Here is a 17,970-nt window from a genome sequence, read left to right on the forward strand (position 1 = left end):
AGATATTGGGTGGGGGCCGCCAGCATGTCCCCAATGGAGACAGCTCAAAGCCCAGCTCATGGGATCAGAGAAGCCTGATGAGGCCACTTGTGTCAGCCACACCCCGCACAGGGGTCACTCCCCACAGAAGCCCAGGCTGTGTGTGGCCACATCAAGGCTTGGGATTAGAACAGGCTGGGCAGCTTCAGGCACTTGTCACGGCAGCCTGGCTTTTCCGTCACTGCCAGGGACTCGGTGGGCTTGGTGAGACCATGGGGCAGCCTGGGACAGGCTGTTCAGCTTTCTGCTCCACTTTAATGGGGACCTTCAAGTCTGGGCATCTAGGCCCACCCAGGCCTGGATCATCTCCTGAGCTGGAGACGATCACGGGAGGTGCCCCTGTCCCCAACATACCAGCCTGACCATCATCAGCAATTCTGTCCCCAGGAGTAACAGGAGTGGAGACGCTCTGTGTCCCTGGACTACCTCTCTCCCGCCGTCATCTGGCCAGGGCATTTACAACATCCCATGGCCGCCCTGGGCAGGGGCTGAGTGGGCAGCCCCAGGCTGGGTCTGTGCCTCCATTAGGGCACGGCGCAGGCACAGCAACAGGAGCAAAAAGGCTTTACCTGTCTCGAGAGTGGTGCAGAAAGAGGACCCGAAATGTAGGTGGAATCTCACTCAAGAGGTTGAAGTGTTGTTCCGTGACACAGAGGTTCTGCCAAGCCTGTGTCATGATAAACGGGGATCACAAGCACATTTAGGACCCAGTGATGTCACAGGTGTTATTTTCATTGCTTTTCACGAGATGTCACAGAGGAGGTTTCATGCTGATCCCTGGGCGGGGTCTTAGGTGTCTTTCTAGCCAGGGCTGGGGGCAGGTGGGCTCTGGGGACCCCCTGTTGGTGGTGACGCATGGCCGCCACAAGGGAGCAGCAGAGGCACATGAAGTTTCAAGTTCCCTCCAGGTGTTAATGTCAGAAACCTGATCTGCATGACATGAAGTGCACTTGCACGGAAACAACATGACATGCGGGACGTCCTCCAGCACCTCGTCCACCAGCACAGTCTTTCCCCCGGTCCCCTTCCCTTGCGTCTTCTCCACTTCATGTGCCTAGACACACACAGTCACACAGATGCATGCAGGAACAGACACACATTCACACAGATGTGCACACAGACACACACACTCATGCAGACACAGACAGACATCTGTACACAACACACTCATACAGACACACCAACATCTGTACACAACACACTCATGCAGACACGCTGACATCTGTACACAACACACTCATGCAGACACACATGCAGTCACACAGATGCATGCAGGAACAGACACACATTCACACAGATGTGCACACAGACACACACACTCATGCAGACACACACAGACATCTGTACACAACACACTCATACAGACACACCAACATCTGTACACAACACTCATGCAGACACACAGACGTGTGCACACAGAGACACACATTCACACAGATGTGCACAGATGCACACACTCGTGCAGACACACACAGACACGTGTGCAAAGATACAGAAATGCGTGTGCACAGACGCGTGCAGCTGTTCCCCCACACTCCCTGGGGAAGGTCCTGTCTTCCCCAGGCCTCAGGGAGCTCAGTGTGGCCCTGGGCCTGCAGTTGCCCACCAGCTGTGGTCCACCCAGGCCCTGTCGCCTTCTCCGTGGTGGAGCCCATGCACTGACAGCTTCTAACTAACACCAGACGCTGTGCAGTTCGGGCTCCTCACTGCTCACAGCAGGCAGCCACACACCCCCTCACAAGCGGTCAGCAGGTTGCAGGCGCCACGCTCCTTGCACAGCCCTCCCCAGTCGAGCCATGAATGCTCAGAGCTTTGGGTTTGCAAAAATGAAGCAGTTTTTAGAAAACTCACTATTGAAGAAGAATAAACAGAAAGCTGGATGGATTTTCACAATGGGCCACACCCACATGGCCACGGAAGACAGGCTGCCACTGGCCACCACCCTCCTCCCCGAAAGGAGACAGGACAGACTTGTCGCAGCTCAGGCTGGCTTTCCTGTCTGTGCCAGCTGCTCATCCAATGCTGCACTGTGAGCTCCATCTGGGTTGGTACGTGTGGCGGCAGACGCTCCTCTCCACCGTAGAGGATTCCAATGCGTGAATGTGCCACAACTTCTCAATCCGTGCTGTGGACAGTGGGCATCTGTATGGTTTCCCTTTTGTGGCACACGAATGCTGCTGCCATTAACATGCTGTCTGTGTTCTCCGGGGGCCTGGGCGGGAGCATTTCTGTTGGGCACAGACCCAGCGTGGGACTGCCGGGTGCAGGATTCACACGCTCAGCTGTAGGAGATTCTGCCAAACTCTTTCCGAAGGGGTCACTGCACCACTCTTAAGCCCCACCCCTCCACGTGTGTGAGAGACCCAGCTGTCCCCTCTCTTCAGCACCACTGGGTAATTTCTTCCTTTCTAATTTCAGCCATTCTGGTGGGTGTCTGGTAGTGTGTGAATGTGGTTTTAGTTTCCGCATTTCCCTGATGACTGATAAACTTGAGTAACATTAAAAACGTTTATTGGCCATTTGAGTATCTCCTTTTGAGAAATTCCAATCTCATGCCTGTTCCATTGCAGCATCTGTCTTTTTCTTACTGGGAGGGACACATGCCCTTCACACATGCAGGAAACACACTTGTTAGTGGTGGCCACCGAGAGCATCTTCTCCCGCTCTGCCTTTTGACTCCTGGTGGCACTTTTTGATGAACAGAAGTTCTTAATTTCAGTGGAGTCCAATTTGTCATTTTCTTTCTTTTATGGTTAGTACCGTTGTCTCCTGTCACCACCTGGGAATGAGCTCCATGCCCAGCAGAGCAGGCACTGGTGTGACCCAGGGACCCAGGAGGGGCATGTGGGCTGACGAGAGCCACGTGCTCCATGGTCACCTGCCAGGTGTTTATGCTGCACCACTGATCAGGTCATCTTCGTAGGGAGCAATGCCGGCTGCTCATTCAGGGAGCAGAGCTGGGGCAGGTGCCCACAGAGAGAATCAGCCACTGAGCCACACGGAGCTGTCTGACCCACACGGGGGTCCATTTATCCAGTTTCTTTTTAAGTTCTCCACAAGAGGTTTATAGTTTCTGTGCAGGGGTCTTGTACATCTTTTGTTAGCTATTTCCCTAGGTATTTGATTTTTTTTTTTTTTGATGCTACTGGAAAGGGTATCATTCAATTATTTTTCATTTTCCACTTGCTTGTAACTGGCATCTAGAAATACAATTAATGTTTGTAGATCAACGGTAGGGAAAATAGGATAATTTAGTCAGGCTCCCTCGACATTTCTTGTAAACCAGCTGTGTGTGGGTGGAGTTAGTGCGCAGGTGCACCCATGTATCTTTTTAGTTAATTGCTACTGTGTGTTCTGCAGTGTATGAAGCAGGCTGGCCGGCAGAGCTCAATCTAAAAATAGAGCATGTTTATTCTGCTGGCAGCTGCTTGGTTTTTTCAGTGGACTTTGCTGGTAGCAGTTGAGTTTCTGAGTTTCTCTTGTGGACTGCTTAACTCTTAGTGTGGGTGCTGAATAAAGACTATTCTTTCTTCAACCAAGGCTCCGGGGACCTTTTTGCCAGTTACCCAGCTCCTAGACCTGCATGCGAAGGGTTTGTGAATGGGCTTGAGGGGTCTGTGAGCTCCAGACCCAGCTCTAGCTCTACAATTGGCATCGTCAGCAGGATTACACGACAATCAACCTAATAGCCTTTAGCAGTGACCTTGCTAACTGTGCATGTTACTTCTAATATTAATCTATCAACTCCATGATTTTCTGGGTACACAATCATGTTGATGGTGAATAATCAGTTCTATTTTTTCCTTTCACATCTTTCTTTGTTGTATTTCTTTTTTAGTCTTACTGTACTATATCGAACAGAGGTGCTTGAGAGTCAGAATTCCTGTGTAATTTCCACTCTTGCAGAAAACTTTGTAATATTTACCATAAAATGTAATGCTTGCTATGAGGTTTTAGAGATATTCTTCATCAGATGAAGGAAATTCCCTTCTATCTCAACTTTTAAATCATGACTGAGTGTTGAATTTTGAGAACCACTTTTTTTTGCATCTATCAAGGTGCTATGGTGGTTTTTCTCCTTCTGCTAACATGCAGTGACTTTTGAATATCAAACGACACAGGACGTGCCCACTTCATCTCGACACATGCATTTTATATCGCTGGATCTTACTTGCTAATATTTCATGAAGGAGTTTTGTGTTCGTGTTGACAAGAGAGACTACTGTCTTGTAATGTCCTTGCCAGGTTTCAGATATCCAGGTTCATCTGGCCTCTTAAATAAAGAGTTGCAAGAACTTTGAAAGTTTGATTATTTCTCCCTTTAACGTTTCTAAGAATTTACTGGTCAAGATAATTGCATCTGGGTGCATCTCAGCTTTGGTGAGTTGTGGTTTTTTGAGGAATTTTTCCCTTTCATCCAAATTATCAAATGTAGTGGAGTGAGGCTGTAAATAACATTTTCTTACTAGCTTAGATGTCTGTAGGGTCCTGGTGATGTGTCTTATTACTGATTTTGGAAATCTGTGTTTTCTCTCTTTTTCTCAGCAGGTCTTTCTGGGGTTTACCAGTTTTGTTTCTCCTCTCTTTGGAACCAACGACTGCCTCTGTTTTTCCTCTGCTGTACGTTTGTTTTAACTTCATGGTTTGCTGCTTTATTTATTTGTTCCCTTCCGTTTCCCCTGCGTGTGATTTATTGCCGTAGTCCAGCTTCTCGAAACCGAAGCTTATATCCCCGCTTTTTGGGCTTTCTCATATTCAGGGCTGTTTTTGTGCTCTAAGCCCTGCCTTGGCCGAGTCTCATAAGTTTGGATGTGTAGTATTTTCCTTCTCTACGTCAGTTTGACGTGTTTTCTACATTCCATTGTGCTCTTCTTTGACAAAGCTGGTGATTGTAAGTGTACCGTGCAATCTCAAGGCGATTGTGTTTTTCACAGACATCGTACTTGCTGGGATTTCATCTACTCGTTCTACCTGCAATTGAGAGAACGAGTTAGGGCTTCCCACCTGAACGCTGGGTGTGTCTACCGCTCCTTCTGTACCTCTGTCCTATGCCTCATGTATTTTGAGACTTCACCATGGGGTGGATTGTGGTGCTTTGCTGGAGTGATCCCTGTGTCTTCGTGACATGTCCCCCTCTATTCCTTGCGATGCATCTGGCTGTAACATCTGTGGGCTTTCATCTGATTAGTATTTTCATGGTTCTCGTAGTTTTTTTCTCATCTTTTACTTTCAACGTTTCTGTGCTCTTATGTGTAAAGTGTGCCTCTTTTAAGCAGCATGTAACTGGATTTTGTTTTTCTTTTTATCCAGTCTGACAATCTTAGTCTTCGATTTGCTGTGTTCAGTCAATTTACACGTGTTGTAATTACAAATATATTTGGGCTTGTGTCGACTATGACTACTGTACAGTTATTTTTCTACTGGGACCATTTATTCTTCCATTCCTTTTTTTCTCTTCTTGCCTTCTTTTTGGATTAGTACACTATTATTATTTAATGTTTCCTTTTTATTAACCTGGTTGCACATGACTTTGTGGCGAGCCTAGGGCCCATCATCCTCTTCGACCTGCGAATTCGCCCACGAGTCTTAAACTCTGCCACCCCGCCCTGCCCCGAGCACCCGCCGCACACAGTCGGCACTCGCGCCCCTACCGCACACGCACCCTGGAGCGCTCGTCAGTCTCTCCTGCCCCTTCGTGTTTCTGCCTGGGATTATTTTCCCTCCGCCTGCGATCTCCCTTTAGCTGTTCTTTGATTACTTTAGTTGTTCTTTTAAATCCCCTCCGTTTTTGTTTGTCTAAAAGTGTCTTTATCTCCATGTCGAGCAATGTTTCTGAGCACCTGGGTGGGAGTTATTCCTCCAGCCAGTCACAGGTCGCATGTGGCCTTCTCGGCTGCACTTACGGTTTCTCTGTCCCTGGCTCTCTCAGCTTTGCTGTGACGTGTCTGGGGCAGTTGTCATTGTGCTGTCCTGTGTAGGCTTGGCTGCAATTCCTGAGCCCGTGGATGCTGTTAGTTTAGGGGATTCGCAGCCTCTGCTCCACGTTTCCCCCCTTGGTTCGGGACGTTAATGTGCATTCAGCTCCTAAGTGTCTTCCGTCTCCCCCATCGTCTGTCCCCCAACTTCCCCCTCCAGTCAGGTGTTTCTTCAGTATGTGCTCTAGTCACTGATGCAACATTGGGGGTGTGTGGCCCCTTTTCTCTGAACCCAGGCACTGAACTCTGTACTTCAGAAACTGCACGCGGGATGCTTACGGAAGGCCAGATGTCCCAGGCACCATGAGACCACGTCAGATTTCATTGCCTTCTGGAAGCTTCCACGTGAGATTCCACAAGGCCCAGGACCCAGCAGGCATCCCTGAGCGGTGTGATGTGGACCTGCTCCAGGTTGCAGCGTGGCTGCCTCTCCTCATGGCTCCTTCTCCTCCCCACAGAGGCTCCCTGTCAAGCCCAGTCCCAGCGGCTCCTGCTCAGCCAGTGACCCCAGGGGCAGACGAGTGATGTCGGCTCACTGCCGAGCTTGCCTGTTGCAGGAATTTTAGTGGAGCTAGTTCTTGTTGCTTCCAAAGCTGATGGAGTTTCCTCAGTTCACCTGGCTTTTCCTGTGGCTGTTGCAATTAGCTTGCAATGTCCTATGACCTCCCAGCCCTGACCCTGAGAAATCTGTGTGCCTCATAGTGGACACAGGTGTCCACAAGGTTCCCAAAACCGAAGTAGCAGTGACATCAGCTGTTGTCATGACGGCGCAGCTCCCACAGCCAAGCCCGTGCTCTGGTCCCTGCAGCCACAGGGGAGGGAGGTGTGACTTGTCAGGTGGCCAGCTCTCGGGCAGCGGAGGTGGGGCTGAGCTCCCGCTGGTGCTCTGGTCACCGACACCTCCACCTGGTCGCTTGTGCACTGCCTTGACCAATCACCGCCACCCGGGCAGCCCATTCTTATTCCCATGAGGCAGGTGTGCTCTCCCCCCATCTCTGCTGGACTGAACCCGCAGGGCACCTGCCACCACGTGCAGAGCCCAGGCTGTGCTGGCCCTGCTGTCCTCAGGCCTGGGTGGCCCCTCAGACCTCCCGCTGGGCTCTTCACCAAGGAGGGCAGGCTCCCATCCTGGGGGTGAAGGCACCAGCCTCTGCCGGTGATTCTGCTTCCATTTATGTGGAGACATTTTTGGTTGTCACATAGGGCTGGGGGCGAGGACTCTGCTCAGTGTCCTATAATGCACAGGACACCCCACCCCACCCACAAAGAATTACCTGGCCCCCAAATGTCAAAGGCAGCCTTGGATGAAGGGTCAGAGAGGGTCCACCCCAAAAGAGAGGACCGTGAAAGCAGCCAAGAAGGAAGAGGGGGACAGGGGCGTGGCTGGAGTGCGCTCGTCTGTCTCCCCGACCCGTGAAATTCCATCGCATCTTTTTTCTTTCAACACTCCCAGTATACCTGCCATCTGAATGAGAGACAAGGGGCCGTAGCTCTGACGTTCTGCAGATATTGCTCAAGATCAAAACCGTGACTTGAGTGTAGTGTAAAACGTGTCCTTAAACAGAGTTGGGAAAGGAGCCCATGGCCGTGTGCAGACCCTCGGGGCACAGCAGGAGCTTGGTGCCAGCCTCCATGCCATCCCCACTTGAGGGTCTGGCGGTCAGCCCTCTGCTGCAGGCCCCAGGCTGCCAGCTACGAGGTCCACAGGACACGGAAGCCCAGAGAGGCTGAGCAACCCTCCCAGAGCCACAAAGCTGTGGAAAGGCAGGGCAGCGTTTGGCCTCAAGTCGAGTGACATAAAGGGTTGCCCTCTCCTAGAGTTGGAGCTGGTTCAGGGCGTCCCCTCCTGCTCACCTTGGAGATGGTGGCCAGCCTCTGCTCCACGGTGGTGAACAGGCTGGTGTAGGTCCTGTCCTGGCATCGTAGCCAGTGCTGCAGCTGCAGTAGGGCCGCCAGCTGCGAGCTGCTCGTGTTGGCCGTGGCCGTGAGCAGGACGTCCCGCATCATCCCTGAGGCCGAGCAGCTCTGAAACAGACCAGGGAGGGGAGCCTGGGAGGGCGGGTAGTCGGGCTGCCCTGGGAGGCTGTGCTTCTCCCGGCCACTGGTAGAGGTACATGGGGTCAGGCCGTCCCCTCCACTGGACCTCTGTAAGGTCCATGTGGCAGGGCCATGCTGGCCCTTCATTGCTGGGTCTCTGTGCCTGTCCACTACAGGGATTCAGACATGAGTACGCAAATGCATGTTCACTCTGAGACACATAGATGGACACGTGGTTGGTGGCTTCCGCCGGCTGGAGACCCTCCAGGAGCTGGGGGTCAGGGGAACAGGCATGGCCTTGCCTGCCCTCTCCCAGCGGCTGTGAGCAGGCCCTTGGGCCTGCGACTCTCTTCTCAAATGGAGCACCAACCCCACAGCAAGGGCCGCGGCCCGGGTGGCAAGTCACCAGCAGGAGGGAGCTCGAGTACCTCCCTCCTCTGAGGGTGCTGAGGGGGACCTTGCTGGGGTGCACAGAGCAGAGCCATACCTGGGACAGTGCCAGGAACTGGCAGGTGGCCACGGGGTCCAGGGTGCTGGTGCACTCCACCATCTCCAGGCTGGCAGCTGCTGCGATGTCCAAGAGGCTGCTGCCCAGTGCCACCTGCAGGCACTGCAGCAGCACCTCTGACGCCTGGGCCAGGTACCGCTGGGCCAACGCTAACCTCCTCTGCAGGGCGCAAGGCTCAGGCTCAGGCTGGGCTCCGCGGGCAGAAGCCACGCAAGGGACAGGCGGGAGCCGCGTACCTTCAGATCCATGGCTTTCCTGCTGTACTCCTTGGGTGCTGCTCTGGAGGCTGGTGGGTCCCAGCTGGACTCCTCAACACCTGCATCCTCGACTTCTAGCTCCAGAGATTTGTGGCTGCTTGGCTTGGTGCCCACCTGCAAAACACACATATGGGTTGGTGATGTGGTTGGTCCCCCTGCAGGAACCCTGGGTGAGGGGCACCCAGGCCACAGCTGGTCTGGTTTAGTTGACTTAATGGGGCCCTGGCCCGCGAGCCTGTAGCTGGATGGCTTTGAGGAAGCCAGCCCAAGCAACATGCATCTCGTGACCAGCCATGTTCTGCCATCACTTCCATCCAGTCTTTTGGAAATACCTTTCTTGAATGCTGGTGCCAGCAGCACCGAGGTGCATCAGGTGCCACCTGCTTCCCAGCTTTCGGGTGGGTGGGAAACAAGCTCCCTACTGCGGAAGGGGAAGGGGATGGGCATGTTGAGGGAGCAGTAGGCCCAGAACCTAGGCTGAGAGGAGCTCCCCAGGCTTGTGGAGTTATGAGGTCTCACAACCCTAAATCTGTATGCACCAAACAACAAGGCTGAAAAATATGTAAAGCAATATTGACAGAACTAAGAGCAGCAGTAGACACACCCAGCGTTCAGGTGGGAAGCCCTAACTCGTTCTCTCAATTGCAGGTGGAATGAGTAGATGAAATCCCAGCAAGTACGCAGAAGCTCTGGCCGCCCGTGGCCCACCTGCCACACACAGGACGTGGCTCCACCATGACGGACACACCCCTCTTCAAGTGTGCGGAGCACGGACCAACACCGGCCAGTGCTGGGCCCCGAGCTCGCCTCAGCAGATCCCTGGGACCGAGGTCCTTCAGAGTGCGTTTTCTAACCACGCAAAATTGAATGAGACTTGATAGCAAAACGATGTCTGTGAAAAACACAATCGCCTTGAGATTGCACGGTACACTTACAATCACCAGCTTTGTCAAAGAAGAGCACAATGGAATGTAGAGAACACGTCAAACTGACGTAGAGAAGGAAAATGCTACACATCCAAACTTATGAGACTCGGCCAAGGCAGGGCTTAGAGCACAAAAACAGCCCTGAATATGAGAAAGCCCAAAAAGCGGGGATATAAGCTTCAGTTTCGAGAAGCTCGACTACGGCAATAAATCACACGCGGGGGAAACGGAAGGGAACAAACCAGGAAAAGCAGGAGGGGCACGTCTGGAGACCTGGGGGCAAGGACTGAGCAGCAGTGTCCGTGTGGCTGACAGCCCCTCCCAGCAGGCAGGGATGTGAGTCCCATTCCACGGATGAGGACAAAGCTCAGAGAGGAGCTCCCTGTGCAGCTGCTCAGCCAACGCTGGCGAACGCAGAGCCCAAACTCCATCAGATCGCCTGACACATCCTGAGGACAGGTAACACCTCCGGACTGACTCTGGGCCACCTGGTCAGGGAGCCGCACTGAGATGCAGAGCCTGGCTCCTGTGGTCTTGGAGGGGGTGTCTTCCTAAAGGAGCTGTCTTCTCTGAAGGGCAGGTGCCTTCCAGGTGGAGGAGCTGGCATGGCACAGGTGTTTAGGAAGGTAGCCTGGAGGCATCCACAGGTCTGTCACCAGGGTTGTGAGCAGGCAGGTGGCTCCTGCAGGAGCACCAGCCCTGCTGGGCAGCCTTGCTGGGGGATGGGCCTGGTGGGGGGAGGGTGGTGACTGCCCTTCTCAGGGATGCCCAGCTGTACTGACAGCAACTGGCAGGGTCTGTGCCTCCTGTTTGTCTTCCCTGGGCTGTGGTGGGGGAGTAGATGTGGGCAAGGGCCCACCTGCCCCACATGAGGGTCGGGGGCTTAGCGTCCAGTGCTTGGGCACACCCCAGGCCAGCTCAGGAGCTTTGTGGACCCGCCAGCTTTGTGGCCTGTGCGTGGCCAGGCAAGAGCCCCTAAGGTGGGAAAGACACCAGGAGCTGAGATCTGCTCAAACTCCCCAGTGTTGGGGCTAGACGCAGGTGGCCTCCCTCTCCTGTGCCTGGATGTCCATGTGATCCTCACAAAGGGGCATGTCTGTCTCTCTCTTGAAGGCTTCCTACCTTTTTCTCCCTTCCTCAGGCCACACCTTTCTTAACTGGGGACAATATGATGCGTGTTTTTATAGCCCAGTTCTTACTGCTATGATCAGGTGAGTTTTACATGCTATGCTTCTGTTTTCAGGTGGAGATGACAGGTTTATGAACCAGACTTGAGGCAGAAGAAGGAACACCTACCAAGAGGCCCTCCTCCCAGTAGAGCGTGGGGCGCACGGGGTCTGCTCGCATGGCCAGCAGGTGGAGGGCCCTCCCGGCCAGGCCCAGGAGCTGGGCGCGGATCTGCACGCAGTTCACGCACAGTGGCTGCAGGCTCCCCAGCTGCTGCAGCGCCGTGTGTGCCAGGGTGCGCTTCAGCGTGAGCCATTGCTTCAGGGAGACAAAGAGCACGGTCACCACTGCAGTGGCTGCAGCGCGGTTGTCCACCCCTCCCCTCGGTCCCTGCACCCTCCACCCCAGGGCTTAGCTGTTGGAAAGGTCACGAGAGTGTGCTTATGTAACCTTAATTCTGAGGCCCGTGACAAATCAAGTTCAATTTTAGGACTATCTCTGGTTTATTTATGTCTATGCCAAATTAATTTGATTCATATTTCATGAAATCTAAGAAAATGTAAAACGGAAGAACATATGTTTCATTTAAAACAAATATTTTGCATGTTCAACTTTTCTTTTAACAAAGTGTAATTCACCTTTATCGAGCTCTTGAACATGCTATCATAGAGTGAACTCACGACTCGGGAAGGAAAGCAGAAAGGTCACACAGGAAACACCCCCAATAAGGCCTCTATTTCATTAGCCAGTTAAGTCCCCTCAAGCAATCAAACAAGGCCTTTCTTAGGCAAGGCCAGGAAGCCCAGTGAGCTGCCGAGGCAGGGAATGCACTCGGTCCCCAGGCTGATGGCACTGTCAGGCGCCCAGTGAAGCAGAGAAGTCTCTGGAGTGGGGTCCCCTCAGCTTGACTGTGGTGTGAGGGGGACGTGTGGCCCAGGCAGTCTCTCAGCAGAGGATCTGTAAGAAAGCCCCCACAATCACCAGGCCGACGGGGCTGTCGTCGCTGGTGCTGTGCAGATAGTCTGCAAGTAACCTCTCCACGGAGCCCTGCTCCAGCTCCCGCTGCAGCGCCTCCTCCCAGGTGACCTGCAGCACGTCCAGAGACACCTCGGCGAGGCTGAGCTTGAGGCGGGCGAGCTTCCTCATCAGGGGCGTGTTGACGTTCTGCAACAGACAGGGCCATGCACGCGGTCAGAGCGCCGAGGCCTTCTCATGAGCCCACAACCCCCGCCACGGCTCTGACGAGGCACGAGTGGCATAGCACAGACTGCACGTGTCTGAAGTGTAAAACTGAGACATCTGGACGTGTGGACACTCCCGCAAAACCATCACCACCCGACACAACGGACACATCCTTCACCCCAAATCTCCTCGCATCCCTTCCTGAACCTGCCTCCTTCCCAGGTGCCAACTTAGCTCCTTTCTACACTTATTAGTGTCCATTTTCCAGGAGTTTACATGGGTGGAGCTGTGGCGTGCGTGGTCTTCTCACGTGGTGAGTGTCACGCAGCATAACTGCTGCCAGGTGCCTCCGTGCTGTCACACACACATGCAACCCTCTTTCGGCTGAGTGTCGTCACACTGTGTGGCCGGGCCACATGCTGTCCATCCACTCGTGCTTCGTCTCCAGCCTGGGGCTAGTACAACACCAGCTGCTGTCAACAGCCACGTGCCAGCACTGTGTGGACACACGTGCTCACTGCTGTCAGGTACCGCCTGGGAGGAGAAGGCGGTCGTGTGGCAGGTTCACGTTTAACATTTTACGAAACGCCAACGCGTCCTCCCAAGCAGCCACCCTGTTCTGCACGCCCACCGCAGAGCACGTGGGTTCTGGCCACATCCTTGTACCGATGGCATCGTGCTCTTCTGAACGGTGGCCGTTTTGACCGGCATGTGGTGGTTTCCCAGGATGGTTGTAATCCGCATCTCTCCAGCTGACTAACGATGCTTCCCTCTGCTCCTGTCTGATTCACCATTCACGTGTTTTCTTGGGGAAACTGTCTGCTCAAATATTCTGCTCATTCCTTATTGGGTTTTGTGTTTTCTTATGAACTTTCGAGAGTTCTTTATATATTCTGGATAACAATACCTTTATCAGATGTGTGATCTGCAAATATTCTCTCCTGGTCTGTGGCTCATCCCTTCATTTTTTTAACAGTGTCTTTTGAGGAGAAGTTCAATTTATTAATTTATTCTTTCACAGGTCACAGGGTCCCCCAATTCCCCTGCTTTCTTTCTGCATCCTGATTGAAAATCATCGTGTGCCTTGAGCCCTCCATGACCCAGCAGCCATAGGCTCCTCCCAGCAGGCTCAGAACAAAACCGGTCTTGTGCATTCCCAGTCCTGATGAAGGTCTCTGGGTTGTTTCTCGCAACACTGGCCACAGCCCTGAGCCAAATTCCTTAAACCCTCATCTAAACACCATACCCTCTCCCCTTGCCACCAACACACCTGGGCAGAACCTCCCTTTCTCTCGCTGTGCCTGGTGAGAATCACACAGCACTGTGAGTTCCCCTCACAAATGCTTGGACCAATCCCCTGGCGTCCAGTGTGTCTGGAACCCCAGCCAGCTCCATCTAGGACAGTTTGGGGTGCTCCTGTGTGGGAACTCCGCACTGACACTTTAGGGGCAATTCTAGCCATGGGCTCAGCAGGACAAAACATGAGTCACACTTTGGGTGTCCTATGTGAGAAATCACTGCCAAACCTAAGGTCACAAAGGTATTTTCCTGTGTGTTCTGAAAGTTTCATGGTGTTAGCTCCTATATTTAGGTCTACGATCCATTTTGAGTTAATTTTTACTTGTGGCACAAGGTATGAATCTACGTGCCTTGCTTTGGATGTGGACGCCCACGTGTTCTGGCACCATTTGCAGATGACCCTCTCTTCACTGAACCACCTTTGCACCTTTGCTGAAAATCAGTGTCCCGTACATGTGTGTGTGTGTTTGTGGATTCTCTATTATGCCCATCAATCTTTGTCTGTTTTTACACTAAAACCACACTGTCTTGATTCCTGTAACTTTATAACACTTAAAACTTTATAATACAACATAAAATCAGGTAGTGTTAGTCAGACCTCCAATTTTGTTTTTCTTTTTCAAAGTTGTATTGGCTGTGTTAGGTCTTTCACATTCCCGTATGAATTTTAAAATTATTTTGTCAGTTGCTATAAAAAAGCCTGCAATGATCTTGATCAAAATTTCAGATAATTTAGGAGAATTGACATCTCAACAACGTTGTCTTCTGATCCATGAACATGGTATGTCTCTCCATTTATTTGGGTCTTCTTTAATTTTTCTTAGCAATGTTTTGCAGTTCTTAGGGTACAAGTTTCACATTTAGGGGGTCAAATCCCATTTTTCATGCTATCAGAAATGATACTGGTTAAAAAATTTTAATATCTGATTGATTATTCTTAGTATATAGAAATATACAATTGTATATTATTCTTGCACCCTGAAGCCTTACTAAACTCGCATATTAGTACAAGTAGCTTCAGTTTTTTGGTAGATTGCCTATTATTTTCTATATGGACAATCATGTTATCTGTGCACAAAGACAGTTTTCCTTCTTCCCTTCCCTGGCACTTGGCACCGTGCCCCGTTTGCTTATGTTCTGATGCTCTTTGTAGGTCCATATTTCCATCTGGTGCCATTTTCCTTCTGCCTGAAGGACTGTCTCTAAAGTTCTCATTGTGCAAGTCTGTGCTGATGCATTCTTTTAGCTCTTGAGTGTTTAGAGAAACATCTTTACCTCCCCTTCATTGATAGATAGATAGATAGATAGATAGATAGATAGATAGATAGATAGATAGATAGATAGACAGACAGACAGACAGACAGACAGACAGATAGACACACACACACACACACACACACACACATACATTACTTTGCCAGGTACAGAACTCCGGATGGACAGCTTCTCCTCTGGTACTTCACAGTTGTGCCTCCACCATCTCTCTAGAGCTTTGTTTCTGACGGAAGTGTGTCTGTGGTCATTCATCCATGCTGCTCTGTACAAAACATGCGTTTTCCTTCTGGCTGGCTTTAAGATGCCACTTTTATCGCTGGTTTGGGGTCACTTGGCTGTGTTGTGTGTTGGTGTAGTTTTAGTTCTCTTCACAGTTTTTGTGCTTGGGATTCATTTAGATTCTTGGATTTGTGGGTTTGTATTTATTTTTATCAAGTCTGGGAGATTTCAGCCATCGATTATTCAATACCTTCCCTGTCCAATCCTTTTCTTTTCTTCTCCCAGGATTCCAGTAAAACCCATTTTAATGCACTTGAGGTTGTTCCTCGATTCACTGATGTCTGCTCATTTTAATTTTTGTTCTCTTTTCTCTTTTATTGTATTTCCTTTTTCTTTCTCTTACTTTCACTTTTAATATTCTATGGCTGTGTCTTCAAGTTCCCCAGTCTTTTCTTCTGCAGTCTAAGTCATGGATCCCATCCAGTGTATTGTTTTTTTCTTTTGGCAGCTAGCCAGTGCAAGGATGAGACCCTGGACCTTGATGTTGTCAACACCACCGATAACCTCCTGAGCTCACCAGCCAGCCCTCAGTATGTTCTTCATCTCACACGTTAGAGTTTCCACCCTAAAAGTTAGATTTTTGTCTTCTTTTTGTGCCTTCAACATCTCTACTTAGCTTCCTGGACATACAGAGTACAGTTACAGTTATACCGTCTGTGACAGTTTGGCGTTAGATTTAATTGACTGGTTACTCTCCATGCCATGACTCATGTTTTCCTGCTTTTCTACGTGGTAATTGCTGACTGGTTGACTGATAATGTGCATTTTGCTATGGGGCTGACGGTCATTTTTGTATTCCTATAAATGTTCTTGAGCTTTCTTCTGGGACAGTTACGCTATTTGGAAAGAGCTTGGTCCATTCAGTCTGCCTTCTGAGATTTCTCAGGTGGGTCTGGAGCAGTGCTCACCCAGGGCCAACCCTCCCCCAACTGAGGCAAGACCTGCTGTCTGCTCTGCCAATGCCCCACGGATCGCAGAGCTTTCTAGTCAGGCCGGTGGGAGCAGGCACTGTTTCCTACAGTCCACTCAGTGGCTCCTCCCCAGCCTCCCGGGAATGTGCTCATCAGTCCTCGGCTGGGCACTTGGGGTTTTCTCTCTGTGTGGCTCTCTCCTCTCCAGGGCTTTGTTCTGTGAACCCTCACTGTCCCCTGGGCCTCTCAGTCCATCCCCTCGACTCAGGTCCTCAGCCAGATTCCACCTGGGCTGCATAAGCTTGGACCTTAACTCAGGGATACTATTTGTCATTGCTGATGTCCAGTGTTTTGAAAATCCTTGTTTCACTTGTCTTGTCTGGTTTCTGGGTTTCAGATGGGAGGGTAGATCTAGTTACTGTTGCTCCACCTCAGCCAGGTGTGGAAGTCAGCTGGTTTGTTTTGAGACAAGGGATAGTAGTGTGTATTCATACGCAGATGGGAATGGCCGAAAATCTGCACAAAGATCTAGGGCACATACTTACATCTTGAAAGGACAATAAACTCTGAACACTGTGAAGTCTCTCCTCCTCTTCAGCCACAGCTCTCTGGACCAAGTCATAAGCTTCCAAGTAGTGTGCAGTCTTCCCTTCCTCATCTCTCTCCCATTGGGCACATAACCTTTGCAAGATGCACGAGTGGAATTTAGAACAAAAACATTAAAGCATCATGTCGTATGCAGTTTTTGTAAAATCATGCTGTATATTTTACTAGTATGTAAAATTTAGTGACTAAAGATATTCTCACATGTAAAGCGAGTCTCAACATATCTTCGAGTCAAGATAAAAAAGAGCTGGAATAATGCAGTACGGTGGCACTTCACAAAGCTCATGGAAAAACAGAATTCAAAGATAATATGAGTCTTTCCATGAACTTTCTGAAGTGCCCTCATATGTGCGGTACGATAAAGTCACGAGCCACATCATGATGTTTTGGTCAGTGACAGACCGGGTACACGAGGGTGGTCCCATGAGATTACGACACCGTATTTTCACTGCACCTTCTCTATGTTTAGCTGTGTTTAGAGACACAAACATTTACCACTGTGTTACCACTGCCTACAGTGCTCAGTACAGTAACAGCTGTATGTGCCTGCAGCCTACGGCCCAGGGCCACACCTGATAGCCCAGGTGTGTAGCAGGCCACACACTGAGTTTTGTGCACGTGCACTCTGCCATGCTTGCACAGGGACATCCCCTGATGGTGCACTTCTCAGAACGCACCCCCGTTGTTAAGTGACACGTGACCATATTTACAAAAAATTAAATCTGTGCCTAAAAGATATCTGCTAAAACAATACTGCAATATGAGCTCTGCGGGGTTCAGTCAGCTAATTTTCTGCATCTTCTTGGGTTCTACAATGGCAATATAACACATCTACAGTGAGCACGATTGGTAGACTTTGCAGGTGTTGGGTTGCTTTTCCCTCATGGAAGCTGTTTATTGCCACACACTGGGTTTCCTTGTGTTCCAGATAAGCCTGTGGGTGGCCCAGGGTGGGGGGTGGTGAAGGGGTGAGGGGAGGGCCTTCACCGAGTCTTTGCCAGAGGGGGTGGTGGGTGTGCGTATCCTGCAGCTGGGAGAGCAGCTGGCATGGGGCAAGCAATGGAGGGGCAAGTGACAGTCCTGCTGGAGCTGAGGCCAGAGCCATGTGGCGTGCATGTGGCCTGTGGATGACGTGGAGGGGGGCAGTGCTGTGTGTCTGAGCGGGCTGTGAGGCGTGACTGTGCATGTCCGCATGGTGGTGGGGGGATGTGTGTGGCTGTCGAAAGGGCAGGCAGGAGCCGGGAGGAGCCATGGGCTGGACGATACTCACGAAGGCTGCAGATGCCCGCGCGGGTGTCCCTGAGGGGGGTGGGCAGCCACAAGGCCTGGGACTGGGGACGAAAGCCGGGTGTGTGGCCCAGACAGGGGGCCAAGCTGCAGCGGGGAGGAGGCTGCCCAGGGAGAAGGGTCTGAGCAGCCCGTGGGGCTGCAGCTGGGGTAGGAGGTGTCGTGTGTGGGACTTGGGGTAAAGCAGAGCTGTGCAAGGCGTACGCCAGCCCGCCCTGCCCT

The 17,970-nt window shown here is 51.4% G+C and overlaps 1 protein-coding gene across 1 annotated transcript in view; it reads right to left on the bottom strand.

Annotated features, from left to right (window-relative positions):
- Positions 1 to 17,970, bottom strand: part of CFAP46 (cilia and flagella associated protein 46) — a 121,209-nt gene that overhangs the window by 24,752 nt on the left and 78,487 nt on the right. The window contains exons 39-45 of the mRNA XM_063101626.1: positions 16,401 to 16,536; positions 11,891 to 12,079; positions 11,039 to 11,227; positions 8,796 to 8,930; positions 8,539 to 8,718; positions 7,869 to 8,039; positions 609 to 706 (exon numbers count right to left, since the gene is read on the bottom strand). Of these exons, the coding sequence (XP_062957696.1) occupies positions 609 to 706; positions 7,869 to 8,039; positions 8,539 to 8,718; positions 8,796 to 8,930; positions 11,039 to 11,227; positions 11,891 to 12,079; positions 16,401 to 16,536 (1,098 nt within the window). The remainder of the gene's footprint in view (positions 1 to 608; positions 707 to 7,868; positions 8,040 to 8,538; positions 8,719 to 8,795; positions 8,931 to 11,038; positions 11,228 to 11,890; positions 12,080 to 16,400; positions 16,537 to 17,970) is intronic.

Source organism: Cynocephalus volans, chromosome 7 (assembly GCF_027409185.1).
Source record: "Cynocephalus volans isolate mCynVol1 chromosome 7, mCynVol1.pri, whole genome shotgun sequence".
Classification (NCBI taxonomy): Eukaryota; Metazoa; Chordata; class Mammalia; order Dermoptera; family Cynocephalidae; genus Cynocephalus; species Cynocephalus volans.